The 15073-nt window shown below is 44.2% G+C and overlaps 1 protein-coding gene across 4 annotated transcripts in view; it reads left to right on the forward strand.

Annotated features, from left to right (window-relative positions):
* ADAM19 (ADAM metallopeptidase domain 19) overlaps nucleotides 1-15073 on the forward strand; it is an 80268-nt gene that overhangs the window by 11752 nt on the left and 53443 nt on the right. Inside the window, exon 2 of one of the 4 annotated variants that reach the window (XM_087429494.1) lies at nucleotides 364-448. The exons of the other annotated variants lie outside the window; for them this stretch is intronic. Within the exon in view, the coding sequence (XP_087285620.1) occupies nucleotides 364-448 (85 nt within the window). The remainder of the gene's footprint in view (nucleotides 1-363; nucleotides 449-15073) is intronic. 4 annotated transcript variants of the gene reach the window in all.

Below are 15073 nucleotides of genomic sequence, written 5' to 3' on the forward strand. Positions count from 1 at the left end.
ACATCCCTGGAAATAGGGGGCAGTGGGATAAAGGCAAATGGCCCCCAAAGCCATGGATGAACTAGCTCAGGACCCACTCTTTAGACAATATAAACATGAGAAGGGAAATTACAGGGAAGAAATTATAGGCTGCTATTTCCACAACCCACAGTTTTGAGGCATAAATCCATAGTATTTTTTCTCCATGTAGTTTCCTCTGTGCTCTGAGGATTGCCTCATCAACCCAGAAACCATATTGGACAAAAACTTGTTTGCTATAATCAAGTGGAATCTTTCTTAGCTGTAGGCGTCTGGGGAGATGAATGCCTCCAGGGAGATGTCGGTCCTGGCTCTCTCCCATCTCCTTTCTCTACTTTTTTTCAGGAGGAGAGCACACTGCACTGTTGAGCCAGCTTGCAGGCTGCTCATCGGGCTGCGTTACCAGAGGGCAGGATCGCTACGTTACAAGGTCACCTTCCAAAGCTAATGAGCAGCTCGGCTGGTGGGCACTGTGCCCAGAGGACCGTTGGGGGCATACTTCTCTCTGCTAGTCTCTTAGGCACATTCTGGAACTCTCATCTCTTCACTATACTGTCCTTCCTTGAGTCCAAAGGTTGATAAGATTTAAATTTTGGCTTGGGAAAGGGAGAGATGTCCTTAGGTCTCTCCCCACGTATTATGTTCCAGCCCTAGCTAAAGAGATATCCTTTTTGTACAAATCTAGCCAGTAAGAATGGATATTTGTTTTCTTTTGTGTGTTTATCTACCTCTAGACCTCATGGGGAACAGTGATTGTCAATGCAGAATTTGGGCATTTAGAGGTTTGCTGATTCTAGTCCCCACCATTACTTCTAATCTAATCTCTCTTAACATCTCTAACTTCTTATCAATCCCTCAGAGATACCACAGGGAAGGAGACTGCTTTTGTTATCCTGGAAATCAAGCTACAACCTGGAAAATTAACAGTCATTCACTCTGATGGAGTGATCCAACTCCCTAATTTTCTCCTTTTTCCCTCACCCCTACTGAGTTGTATGATACTGGAGGACCCCCAAAGGGGAGAATTAGCAGGCAGGAAAGGAGTTTTTCAGCAATAGACAGGATGGATTAGTTACCACCTCTTACTGCTGCTCTTCTCTTCCAAGGAGGCCTGGGAGAAATATGCAGCTGATCCGGAGCAAAACCCTGCTTACCACCCAGGCCGTGGAGCTCCCCCCACCCCCACCCTCCCAGCTCCCTCTGGGGTCAAGAGTAGACTTTAACATCTTATCTAGGATAAAGGACAGCTTTCTTCGACCCTCTCTTGTCAGGAGCTTCATTTGTTGTTGGCAATATTCAATTTCCTGGATCAAAGAGAAGCTTAAGAAAGGCTTAAGATGATATCCCAATGCTTTTGGTAAACCGTGCTTTACTGAGTTGCATTTAAATGAGTCACAGACATATGGATTACATTTCACTTAAAATACACATGGCTTAAGAAATTAGAGGATGTCACTCTTTAACCAAGTATTTGGCAGATCTAAAGTATTCAAAATGTTTTTCCAAACTCGGCACACAGCTGGGCTCCCTGCTCCCTGCAGCTGAGATTTTATAACCCAAGGAGACTGGTGCCGAGGAAACGGTTGGATGGCTGGGTGGAGACACCAGAATTTGATGAGAGCTGCTTGTGAGTGTCTGAAATTTTCTTCAAACATTTTTTTGAAGTATCAGGAACTGAATTAACCCCGCTGCACTGACTGAGGCAGTGAAGGCATAAGTGAATTTGAATTCCAAGCGCTGTGCTCGGTGCCTTGCCCCAGAGAGAGACCTCGTGGTCCTGTCTGAGATGTAGTTTCCAGTTGTAGCTTTGTAGACTGAGACTGATTTCATTTACAATTCTCATGTTTCCAGAACCCCTGGAGTTGCAGACCAGATGGATTGCCAGCCAATCTGATGTGATCTTTGTACAAATTCTCAACCCCACCCCTGCATAAGCAGGGTCTCCGTTACTTCTAAATCATTGGAAACATGACATTGCTTTCTTAGAGTCCATTGCGTAAAGTCAGCCTAGTAATTACGAGTGGTGATCTGAAGGGATGCAGCTAAATGGTTGCCTGAAGAGAGTATCAGGGAGCATCGGGAATTGAAATAACCTAGACATGTTGATTCTGAAGACTGTGAGTACATAGGCCCGAAACACCGTAATCCATACGGTAGGACAGGCTTGGGCTCTGGTGCCAGAGACCCAGGTTCAGTTACAGGTACTGACACTTCCTGGTTAGGTGGCCTTCGGCAAGTCACTTGCCTTCTGGATGTTATCTCTTCATCTATATTTACAATAGTACTCACCCCTTAGTGAGTTTTTACTGAGAGCCAGTCACTGTGCAAAGGCACTTCACATACTGTCTTATTTAATCCTCATGGCAACCCTTTGAAGGAGATATTATTGTTATTTACATTTTATAAATGAGGAAACTCAACTGTGAGGAATTCAGGTAATTTACCCAATATCAGGCGGAGCCAGGAGTCAAACTCAGGTTTGCCTCTTTCTACTGCCTGCATGGAAAATAGACATTAATACCTTCATTGCAGGGTAGGGTAGGCTGAAGAATGTGCCCACCCCGCCACCCAAGATATCCACAATAATATCTGGAATGTGAGACCATGCTACTTTATATGGCAAAAAAAGAATCTTTGTAAGTGTGACTAAGTTAAGGATCTTGAGAAGGGGAGATTATCCTGGATTATCTGGGTTGGCTCTAAATGCAATCACAAGTATATTTTTAAGAGGGAGGCAGAGGGAGATTTTCTCCTAGACAGAAGAGGAGAAGGCAATGTAATCACAGAGGGAGAGATTGGAGTGATGCACCCACAAGCCAAGGAATGCAGGCAGCCACCGGAAGCCGGAAGAGGCAAGGAATGGAATCTCGCAGAGGGAGTGCAGCCTTGCTGACACTTTGCTTTTGGCTCAGCAATGTCGATTTCCTTCTTCTGGCCTCCAGAACTGTGGGAAAATAACTTTCTGTTGTTTTAATAAACCAATTTGTGGTAATTTGTTACACAGCAGCCATAGGAGATAAATACACAGGGTTTGTGAGGTTTAGTGATAATGTATTATGATGTGGTTAGTACAATGCCTGGCACATAGCAAGCATGTTTTCAATACATGCTAACTTTCATTAGTGCAAAGTCAGGAACAAATGTTTTCTAAAGTGTCTTGGTGATGCAAAGAATTGCATGTGGCCCCTGTGACTGTCTTCAAGTATGAAAATGACAAGAGAAAAACATATTGAGAAATAGTTTGTGGTTATCAGCATTTCCTAAGTTCTGGGTCATGTTCTCTGATGCTCAGTCTGCCTTCAGGTAACTTCTAGCTGAGGAATGATGGTCAGATATTAACGATGTCAACAATCACGGTAGTAGGTACAATGTAGATGCCTATGTAGCAGGCTCTGTTCTGCAGTCTCTACATGCTTCATCTATTTGAATCGTCACAACAACGCTATGAGATATAGGTACCTGTATTAGCTCTGTTTGGCAGATGGGAACCCCGAGGCATGGAGCACTCTGACTTGCTCAAGGTCACCTAGGTGGGGAGGGCAGAGCCAGGACATGAAGCTAGATCTCTTTGACTCCCAAGCCCAGCCTCTTAGCTGTGGCCTTAAATTGCCTCTCAGATGCCCTGTCCCTGCTCAGGATGCTCTTCCTTGGTTAGCACTGGCATCACTTCTCCATTTTTCTGCACTCCTCCTTCCCTTCTCTTCTGCCTTCCTGGGCCCTGGTTCAAATTTGGATTCCCGTGTACTGTAGTGGTGTAATCCACGCAGGTTGGATGCAGAGCCTGGCTCCTTGCCCCCGCTAGTGATGTAAGCTTTGGCAAATTGCTCCACCTTTGCAAGTCTCAGTTTCCTCATCCACATGATGAGCTAATAATAGTGGCCACCTTGTCGGATGTCACGTGAATTCGATCATGTAATGCTCTTAAAGAACTTACATGGTGCCTGGCGCACTGTGAGAGCCCAATAAATAGTCGCTATTATTTGTATTTTGCAGGGTCGGAAAAACATTTAAGAATGAAGTAAGAGGGAATTCCCCTGAGTTGGTTTCCAAATGTAATTAAGAAGACTTGGCCTTAAAACCCATTGCCCCTGGGAGGAAACTCACTTCTGCTCTCCAGCTGTGCCCAGTTTGACCTAACTGTATCTCAAGAACACAGCTTTGCAGGGTTCTCCAGTCGGCCAAACTGTACCTCTTTTCTGGGCCTGCAGAATCAGTGCCCAGCCCCTCCCTTGGCAAGGCCCCGAACTGTCCGATAAGGAGCTTGGAGGTTGTTCACCAGTTCCGGCTCTATCTCCTTCCAGGGACCCACAGCCAGGGCTGCCTGTGTAGCCAGGAAGGATGTCCACAGTTTTCTTTTGTCTCAGGCTTATTTCTCCTGGCGGCCCTTCAACAGGAGCATGGGGTAAAATGAATGGGAGGAAGCTGTCAGCTGCCCTGCTGGCCTCGGATCGACCCTTGTTGGAGTGAAGGGAAGCTGTGCACTTGGAGGAAGTTGGGGTTGATTCTTGAGTTTGAGGATGCCTTTACCAACAGGCTGTTTACCTTAAGATAACCATAGTTTGCATCCAGTGAGTGAGCATTTACCATGAACATACTATTTTACATAGATTTTTTTTTTAACCCTACGTGTATACTGTATCCTCAGTTTATAACATTTTTTTTTCACTTGGAAATATAGCAGGCAATCCTCAAATCATTTAAAAAAATTTACACAAGAACTTTTAGGAACGTTTGAAAACTTTGATAATACAATGCTAGAAAAAAATTACACAAGTTATAGAGTTTTAAAGTAAATAAGATCATACTTTATATGCTATTCTACAATTTGCTTTTTCATTATTTATCTTCAGTATCTTTCCACATTAGCACATTTATAGACCTATTTCATTCTTTTTAATGGTGACGTAGGATTCCATTGAATGGATGGACCAAAATTTATTAATTTCTCTATTAATGGACAGTTAGGTTTCCAATTTCTTGTTGTTACAAATAATGCTGCAGTAATAGGCTTATACGTAATCTTTAAGCACATTTGCAAGTATTTCTGTAGGATTGATACCCAGAAGTAGAGTTGCAAGGTCACATAGCATATATGTTTAAAATGTTTTAAATTTTGACAAATTATACCTCCCACTCCACAGATTCCTCTCCAAAGGCTGTACCCTTTTACATTCATACAGCAGACTATGAGAGTATATTATAGATACATTTCCATGTAAATTTATTGGATCATTTTTAATGACTGTTAAAAGTTAAAAATTTTAACTTTTAAAATTTCTTCTAATGAAAAATTATCAAATGCATGCAGAGGTAGAGAGGATCATATCGTGAATCCCCATATACCTGTCATCCAGATTCAGTAATAATCAAGATGCCTCGATTAATTTAATCACCCTATGTTGATGGGCATTCAAGCTCTTTCCGCTTTTTTTTTTTTTCATTTTTACAGACAGTGCTGTCATGAACACCCTTGTGTTCAAACACCTTCTTTGGAAGGTAATTCTAGAGGATCACCTTCTAGTTGTGAATCACTGGGTCAAAGAGGGTTTAGGTGGAACACATGGATAGATAAAGGCATGTTGCCTTTGGCTTCTCTGTAAGTTATATCCTGCCACCCTTGTTGAGAGAACTTGTTTTCACACTCTCTCACCAATGGGTTGATTGTCAAGCTTGGGCAGACGCTTTAAACCCAAACTCTCCTGCCTTCTTTTTTTTAACAGCTATATTGAGATGTAACTTACATACCGTACAGTTCATCCATTTAAAGTATACACTTCAATGTTTTTTAGTGTATTTACAAAGTTGTGCAACCCCACCATATTCTAATTTTTGAACATTTTCATCACCCCAGAAAGAAGCCATCAATAGTGTTAGGGGTTGAATGTGTCCCCAGAATTCGTATGTTGAATTTCTAATCCCCAGTACCTGAGAGTGACCTTATTTGGACATAGAGTCATTGTGGATATAATTAGTTAAGGTGAGATCATGCTGGCGTAGGGTGGGCCCCTTCTCCAGTATGACTGGTGTCCTTATAAAAAGGGGAAATTGGACATAGACATGCACACAAGGAGAATGCCTTGTGAAGATTTGAGTTATGCTGCCACAAGCCAAGGAAATACCAGAAGCTAGGAGAGAGGCCTGGAACAGAGCCTTCCCTAGTCCTTCAGAGGGAGCATGGCCCTGCCAACACCTTGATTTTAGACTTCTAGCCTCCAGAACTATGAAATAATAAGTTTGTTTTCTAAACCACTCAGTTTGCGGTAGTTTGTTAAGACAGCCCTAGCAAACTAATATAAGCAGTCACCCCCCATTCTCTCCCACCCCCATCAGCTCTAGGCAATCACTAATCTGCTTTCTGTCTCTATAGTTTTGCCTATTCTGGATATTTCATCTAAAAGGGATTATATAATATGTGGTCTTTTGTGACTGGCTTCTTTCACTTAGCGTAACGTTTGTGAGTTTTTTCCATGTTGAATAGCATGTGTCAGTACTTCATTCCTTTTTATTGCTATATAGTGTTCCATTGTATGGATATACCACATTTTGTTTATCCATTCTTCAGTTGATGGATCTGCTACCTTTTAAGACAGAGCTAACTTGTCTCCATTCTACAAGGTTGATTTCAACAAATATTGATTGAGCACCTATGTGTAAAGTCCTATGCTAAGTGCTGTAGGGAGTAGATGCAAACACACTATCCTTGCCCTCTGGCAATTTACTCTCTATGAGAGAGACAACATGCAAACAGCATCATCCAAGGCAGATTGCAAATTTACATAAGAGAGTTGAACACAGGGGGCTGAGGAGGCAAGAGGGAAGAGAGAATTTCTGACTGGGAGATAGAGAAACTTCCCTAAGGAGGGTTACTTGGAGCTCTGTCTTGCAGGAGCAAGGAGGGGGAGCTTTGGATGAGGGAAAGAGGGGAGATGAGTGGAAGAATGAGAAAGGAATTCAAACTGAGAAATTAATATATAAATATTTGGTCTGGATCAAGGGGAACCAAAACTGTAAGGCTAATAATCTCTTAGGAATTCAGTATTGCAACTAGCCAAATCATTTGAATTCAGAAGAGTGGTATGTGGGGAATGGGAACCGGCTTTCTTTTCCTTCCATGGCTCCGGCTATCTGAGGATTTGAGTGGCTTAAAGCTGAATTTTTCATTCTTCTATTTTTGACTTTGAGTTGAGCTCTCTCTTGCCTCAGGTAAAACCATGTGGTCTGGGAGGTAGGTGGGGTATTTCTAGGAAAGGTGCTTGAGGTGCACTTTAAAGCTAGGCTGTATTTGCTACACCTTGGATGAGAAGAAATTCTTCCCCCGCCCTTCCCCACTGAAGGGAAATTTGTGCTGAGCTGAGTGGATGGAGGTGTGCCTGGTGGATGGAGCCATGGGCTGCAAGGGGCTGAGCACAAGGCAGAGGTGGCTTCTTTACAACTTGGGAAGAGGGGGGAGTCTCCTGAGAAGCAGGGCATGGTGGGCAGGATGCGGATGGATTCATGAATATACATTTGGATTTGGGAGATGCGCTGGAAGTCCTACTTTCTGGACCTCTATTTTCTCCCTAGCTTCGAGGATGTGCTGAAGCTCTTCATCCAGACTCCCTAGAAGTTGGAGGATGTTTCTACTCTCCAACCTTTTTGCTTGGGCAATGGAGCATGACTATCCCAGGAAAAAAATCTATGGGAGGAGGAGGCCGATACTGGGGCCTCTGGACTGGCTCTGTCCTGGGAATGAAACTGCATTTACGCTTCACCTAGGAAATATTTTGATTTTAAGAAAGTAAGCTTACTCTTTTTCTGCTTAGAACTCAGTGGTATAATACTGACCTTTGGCTGACACCTTGAATACTAAATGAATAGGCTTTTGGGCACCCTGGGGCAAGTTGCAGGTCTTCCTCAAACTCAACTGGGGGTAGGTATTGGGTTAGAGAGTCCCTGGCTTTTCTGATGAGAGTCTCTAGTGTACTGGGCTTGAGCTCTGGACTACTCATTGGGAATTCTTAACTTCTTGTCTTTCTTTCCTTCTCTTCCTTTATTCAACAAATAATGTGAGTGCCAACTACATGGCAGTTATTGGGCTAGGTCCTAGGTGTTCCCAGGAGAGCAATGGCAAGCTAAACATAGCCTCTGCCGTCATGGGGCTTAAAGCATGGTGGAGGAGACAGAACTAAAGTGTTACCGAGCAATGTGGGGCATGCTGTGATAGGGGAAGTAGAGGATACCCTGGGAGCATGGGGAGGGGAACCTACCCTGGATTGGGGGTCAGGGAAGGCTTCTAGGATGAAGTGAAGTAAGGAAGAAGTAGGTCGTGGTAGACCAAATGGTAGAGTTGGTTTATACAAGGGGAGGTGGGTTCAAAGCAGCAGAAACAGCAGGAACAAAGGTCCCAAGGCAAGAGTAACGTTTGAAGATAAAAAGAAGTTCTTTTTGGGTAGAGCAGAGAGTGAGAGGCAGGAAGTAAGTGGTGAGAGAAGAAGTTGGCCAGGTAGGCAGGGGTGAGTGCCTTTTAGGCTCCCTGAGGGGGTTGGGTGTTTATCTTGAGGGCGATGGGAAGCTGATGAAGAATATTTCAAAAGCCAGATAGCAACAGCATCCAAAATGCATTTGGGAAGGACCGCTTCAACTGAAGTGTAGAAGATGAATTGGAAGGGGCAAAGTAGCAATAGTAGTAAGACCCATTCAAAAGCTTTATTATAATCTGAGTAAGAAATTATTGTGATCTAATTTAGGGAAAAGGTAGCTGATATGGAGAGAAGGGGATGGATTACAGAGATATTTGTAAGGTGGAATCATGGAGACTGGGAGATGGGTTGAATATGGGCTGAGGGAGAAGAATGGATTCAAGGTCCAGTCTGAGATTCCTGCTTGAGTACGTAGTGGGGCAGTGGTGCCAGTTCCTGGGTTTGTCCTTAGCTTGTAATGGGACCTCGGACAAGCCACTTCTTTTTTCAGATCTTTAGTTTTCTCACGAGATGGAGATAATAATCCCCAGTCACCAACTTTGCAGGATCATGGTGGGGATCCACTGATAAAATCTTTGTGAAAAGTAGTGTCCTGTACTCTTTCCATGACCCTAAAAGGCCTGGCAGAAGCAAAGTCTGTCCTTACCCTTGTTATCTCTGTAATTTGGGCTCTTACGTAGTCTTCCCTCCTTATCTACAATTCTAAGCACTTGATCTCCCAGGAACTGGTGAGACCTTTGCCTGTTCTAGCAGCTGAGGCCTCACTGGGGGCATCTCTGGGGGTTCTCAAACCGCTTTTGTTGTAAACAATGATATCATTGAGTGGGTGGTGCTGGGCCAGGCTTTCCTCAGCCAGTTCAGGAGAAATGGGATCTTTATGACTTCTGTACTTATGGCTCTTTTCCAGTCCCTTCCATAGCTCCCATGTGCCCCACTGCCCCCTTTTCCTCCTTTTTCCCCCGAGGTTACAGATTTGCAGAAAACTGGCAGCCTCCACATTTTCTCCTCTTGCATCAGTCTCCCTGGAGAGAGGTCCAGATGGGCCGAGGGGCTATAATGGCTGCATTATATCAGCATGGTTTCTTTTTCTAAGTCCTCCCCAACCCCCACTCCTTTCTGGGGAAAGGAAGGGCAAGTCAAGGAAAGGGATTCCTTTGGAGGGAGACTGGAGTGCTCGAGAAAGAGGTGATGTAAGTGTTGGGGGAGATGTCAGGCTCCTTGTATTCTAGAAGCTCTTTATCTCTTGACTTCTTGATGGTACATTTGGGACTTGGGGAAGAATGCAAAGGTTAAACTGGCCTTTCGGTTATGTGGTGATAGGAATATGGCTGTGGAAAAGGAGATCAGCAACGTTGAGTGAGGATCCTGAGTTCCTGATCCCTAGGCCGCCCTTGCTTTCTTGCCCTCAACACACACACACTCACACACACACACACACACACAAATGTGCGCACACACTTGTACACATGCACCCCTCCTCCATAGCTGTGTAGGCAGCTTGTTAGGGGAAATGGGAAGGTGGTTGCAACACTGGTTTGCAGCAATTCTCGGAAGGAAGGAAGGAAGGAAGGTGGGCTACAAAACAGTGCCTTGGCTTCTAGGGGCAAGATAGTAAGACCTATCTTCTATGTGGCCTGTTGGTGTTTGCAGAGCACTTTCACAAATAACCTTGTAGGGGAGGAAAAAATAATTTCCCCTCTATCTTTCTAAGTTCTCGACTGGGAACCCTGTAACAAAAGGTAGATTAACAAGAGAAAAACAAACAAACAGAATTTTATTAACATGTAGATGGGAGATACATGTATATATGGAAAAACATGTGTAACTCAGAATTCAGACTTCTATAGCATCTTCAAGAAAGAACAATAAATTTGTAGAGGAATGACAGGACAAAGGAAAGAAGTTTTAGGCTTCTAAAGGCGGTAAACTGTGGGTAGGTAAATATATGGGAAACAAATGGTAGATAAAGGCTAGTTAGTAAAGTTTGTTGCGTAGATTTCTCTGGTGCCTTCTCCAGGCTGATAGGGTCTAAAGTTGTCTCTGGTGATTAACTCTGTCCTTCCTGGTAGAGAGGGGAGGAGGGATGCCTTTGAAAACTTATGTCCTGCTTTTAGGCAAATAGGGGGAGGATAGGGAGCTTTTCTTGTGTCTGCTTCTTCTCACTTGCCTTCAGCTCCAGATGATCCTCATGCTGAAGTGACCTATTTGGGGTGGCATAATCTGCCACCCTTCAGCCACCTCTAATCTTCGTGATGGTAGATGCCGGGTGGAGGGCAGGAAATGTGCTTGCCTTGTTCACATCCCCTAGCACGGTGCTTGGCACACGATTGGCCTCCATAAATATTTGTGGGATGAGTGAGTGGACCTGCAAATACAGAGCCTGAGGTACTGCAGCTTGGCCAAGGATCCAGAGCAAATACATGGTGAATTCAAGCCAGGAGGAACTTGGTCTTCCCGATACCATGTGCCCCGCAGTTTATACTGTATTATGCTGCTTAATAAGCAATTATTGATGAGATTGCACGAATATCCTTCCTCTCTGCTTCTGGGGGGTGTCTGGATGGCCTAACTCTTGGACTGTCTACCTCTGACATTTAGCTTACTCGAGTTTATTTAGACTGATGGGCTTAGAAACAACATATAACTGTGATGTTGGGTAAGTTGCTTTTGCTCTTTTTCAGATTCTTCATCTGTAAAAGTGGAGTGGGGGGAGGCACTAGACAGAGGGTGGTGTATAGAGATTCTTTTGTCGCAGTAGACTCTGCAATTTATACACTAACTCCCCTCCCCTCCAAAAAAACTTTATGGAAAGGATACGGGGCACCACATAGAAGGAGGGAAAAGCTGAAGAACTAGGATTTGAAAAGGACAGGATCTAAGAATTCACAGAATCCCTTCAGGTGCCACCACTGGGGTGCCTCTGCTCCAGCCGTTTGCACCAGCTGTCACTCATCTTGAAATTCAGAGAAATGAGATCTGATTGTCCTGGCTTGTCGTGACTGACCCCAGGTGCCTCCGGTCAGCGTGCAGCGAGAGGGGAACATTTCTCTAAATGCACATTGGGGAACTGTTCTCCCAAGAAGGTGGTACAGGTGCTGGAGCCTGGGACAACAGATGTCCATGACAATCTAGGTGGGCTTGCCGAGTTCCAACCTTCTTGACTTGTGCTTTAGGATGCTAACATTGGGCAAGGTTTATCAAAGTTGCTGGGATACTTATTCAGAGCCTAAAAGGGACCAAGCACCCACATTTTGGGCAGGTTGCTTTGTGGTCTTCATCCACCCGCTTTTTGTTTGCTTGTGTTATTTCATAGGGTGGTCCACCTAGTTCCCTGTTTCTAAGCATATTCTCAAAGGTCCAGCGATCTTAAAGGTTCCTTTTCTTCATTTCCCCCCTGTCTTATCCACAAAGTTTATCTCTGCAATATGGTCATTATCTCTTGCATTAGTCCCTCCCTTTAGGTTAATCTGATAAACAAGCGCTGTGGTTATTGTGGTTATTTACCAAGAGCTCGTTGCTAGAGAGGCTGCTGTCAGGCAATGTTTTCACCTTTTTATTTTTCTCAGAAAGAGTAAACATAGTACCCCAGTTCCCTTAACTGTTCTTATGCAATTCCAGTAAATACCCATTATGGGCTATTTAGGACACTGTAAAATATACCCGTAAACTCTTCTTGGGTGAGCCATTTTGAGGGCCCCCCAGGTCCCTGCCAGTTAAGCTCCCTGATCCCAAGAAATCGGCCCTATTTGCACAGAGAGGTTACTTATCTTTGTGAAAGCAGCTAAGAGGGAGGCATGAAGAGGATTAAATAAAGACCTTGCTGGCCAGAGGAGTAAACAGTGCTCATCCAAACATCCTTTGGTATATTGCCTAAAAGCAAAACACAGGACCAGGAGCTGGTCGGAAGAGTGCCAGGTCTGGTGGAGACTGGAAGAAGATGTAATGGCAAGCAGTTGTAAGAAGGAGTGTTGATTTAGTGCATTGTTTGGAAGCTTCCTTAATAGAAGGTTAAAGAAAACATGCCGAGTAGCTTTGGCTTTTTGCCAGGCGCGTGGGTGGCGCCATCTTGCTTCACAGTGTTGCTTCTGTAGCTGGTTCTCTGGCAGCGATGGTGCTAGTACAAGTGAGTCCTTGAGGTAGGAGGGGATCCCTGCTCTTCACATTAGGAGCAACATTTAAAGTTCCTTCTTCCTTGGCTTTTCCGTTCCCTCAAAAAGGAAGGCCTCTGCCTATGGGTCCCTGGACTTGGCAATCCCTTATTTGGCTTTAGGGCCATGCCTTTGGCATGTTGGTTTGTTTCCATTCCTTTCGAGTCAGAGGTGGAATGAGCACTGGTCTGGAAATCTTGGTTTGCAACAGCTCAAGCTGTCTCTTCTCCCCTTTTCTTTCTCTCTATTTGAAACAAAACAAAACAATACTTAATGAATTGGTTATTTTATCCCAAATATGGGTGAGCATTGGCCATTACATTAGATTTGCACTCTCTGCTTTTCAGAAACCCTACCCAGTGCGTGCCTGTCCTGGGCATCACTATTTCCATTTGATAGAAAGGGAAGCTGAGGCTGAGTAGCTTGTGGCTTACATAGTATCACCTAGCTAGTTAAAAAATATTAATATCAGAATTTCCAAACATATCCCAAAGGAGAGAGATTAGTATTATGAACCCTCAGAAAACCATTATCTCGGTTTAACAATTATCAAGATTTGCCACATGTGCACGTAGCTAGTCCTCGAGAAAATGATAACAATTGTATCTGTAGACACAAATACTTTATACTTTACAAAGAGTTCTTTCACATTTGTTCATTTTATTTGACAACTATTCATAGTCAGGCACCGTTCTAACATTTTACAGCAACCCTATGAAGTAGATTCCATCATTCCCCCCATTTTATAGGTGAGAAAACTGAGGCACAGAGAGGTTAACCAGCTTGCCCAAGTTCACAGAACTTCTAAGTGTCAGAGCTGGTATTTGAATGTATTTTCTCATTTGATCGTCACAACGATGCTGTGAGCTAGTAATTATTACTCTGTTCATTTGCAGTCTAGGAAATGGGAGGCTCAAGTGAAACAGATCTCGTATAAATTTATAGTGAACGTTGTCAAAGTTTTATTTGTCTAATTAATGGGGGAACCAGCAAGATGATAAAACTGGTTTAAAAATTGGATAGGGGAAACATATATATATATATATATATATAGGTATTTTTTCAATAGTGAAAAAGGAATACTGAGATAAGATTGCTAAATCAGATACAAAACTGATTAATTGATATTCTAGTGGCAATAAAACCATAACCTTGGGCGTTATCTTTTCTTCTGGATGGAAATCATTTGCATCTCTATCGTATCTTACTAGGTTTTTACAAGTTAACATCTAATTTTACAGGGTTGTGCAGGAGCTGCCCTAGTTAATTGTAAATAGTCTTTCAAAGCTACGGTTCCCCCCATCGAGTCCAAAGAACCGTAGACAGGCCTCCTAGAGCCTACGATGTGACAGTGCTCCTGTATGACATTGAAAGGAACTGCAGTCATCTTTTGCCTCATTTCCAGGGTTTGCAAGGACAGTCATCTGGAGAGTAGTGCAGCTGGCACTCAACCCAGTGCTTTCGGAGCCCTGGACTTTCCCTCTGTGCCGTGCTGGTATCGTCTTTAGATTTTGGGAGGGTGATTTAGGAGGCTAGAAATGGGAAAAAGAATTTAAAATGTTAAAATTGATCAAATTGACAACGAGAATTCTCAGAGCCTGAAAAAAATATCACCTGGAAAAACTATCAAAAATACAGATTTAGTCCTGCTGCCTCTCTCTCCCCAGATGGAGTTTTAGAGATCCGAAGCTCAGAGAGGCGTTTGAAATTTGTCTGACAGGAAACGGCCCTTAAAGGGATGGTTCTGGGTTTAAAGGCTCTGAGCCTTAGGAAAGGTGGGTCAGGGCTCTTTCAGACAGCATCGTGCTTTTGGGGTCTGGTTGAGTGTACAAACAAGTTCCAGACCGCCACAGGCAATTCTATTGTCCTTCCCTAGAAGGCGACCTTATGTTTTTTGTCCAGTATTTGGGAGGCAGCTTGTTTTCCCAGGTGGGGTTCAGAAGATGCAGGTTTTGCTTGAGGACTTTGGGGTCTGAGCGACCTAGTTTCACCCAAAGTGAGCATTCCAGTGCTGGCTGCTATTAGCAGACGTGAGGATCTTTGAGGATTTCTCCCTGCCTGTGGGCTTGTGAGCCTGGAGGGTGGGAGGCGCTTGACAGAAAGTGCTTTTCCTTCAAAGCCAGAAAAGGAGGGGGGCGGGGTGGGAAATCTTGGACAGTCCTTCTCTCTTCCTGGACGTACATCACTCACAACTCGTTTCCTGAAAATCCTAATACACTCCAGTGGTGAGAGACAGCTTCCTGCCGATCTGCTGAGCCAGCCCCTTGTCAGGGAGGAGATGAGAACAAGATGTGGTCAGAGAAGGAGCGGGTAGGCCCAGCTGGGCTGCTCGGTGGCGCTGTGGCCCTCTCTCTGAGGGGATAGCAGTGTCTTTGGTCCCAAGAGCAGTGCCAAGGCAGCACCTGGGCATGTGGGCACAGATGGGCCTCGCATGGGGCACGGGGGAGG

Source organism: Ceratotherium simum, chromosome 4, assembly GCF_057802395.1.
Source record: "Ceratotherium simum simum isolate JZ-2026a chromosome 4, ASM5780239v1, whole genome shotgun sequence".
Classification (NCBI taxonomy): Eukaryota; Metazoa; Chordata; class Mammalia; order Perissodactyla; family Rhinocerotidae; genus Ceratotherium; species Ceratotherium simum.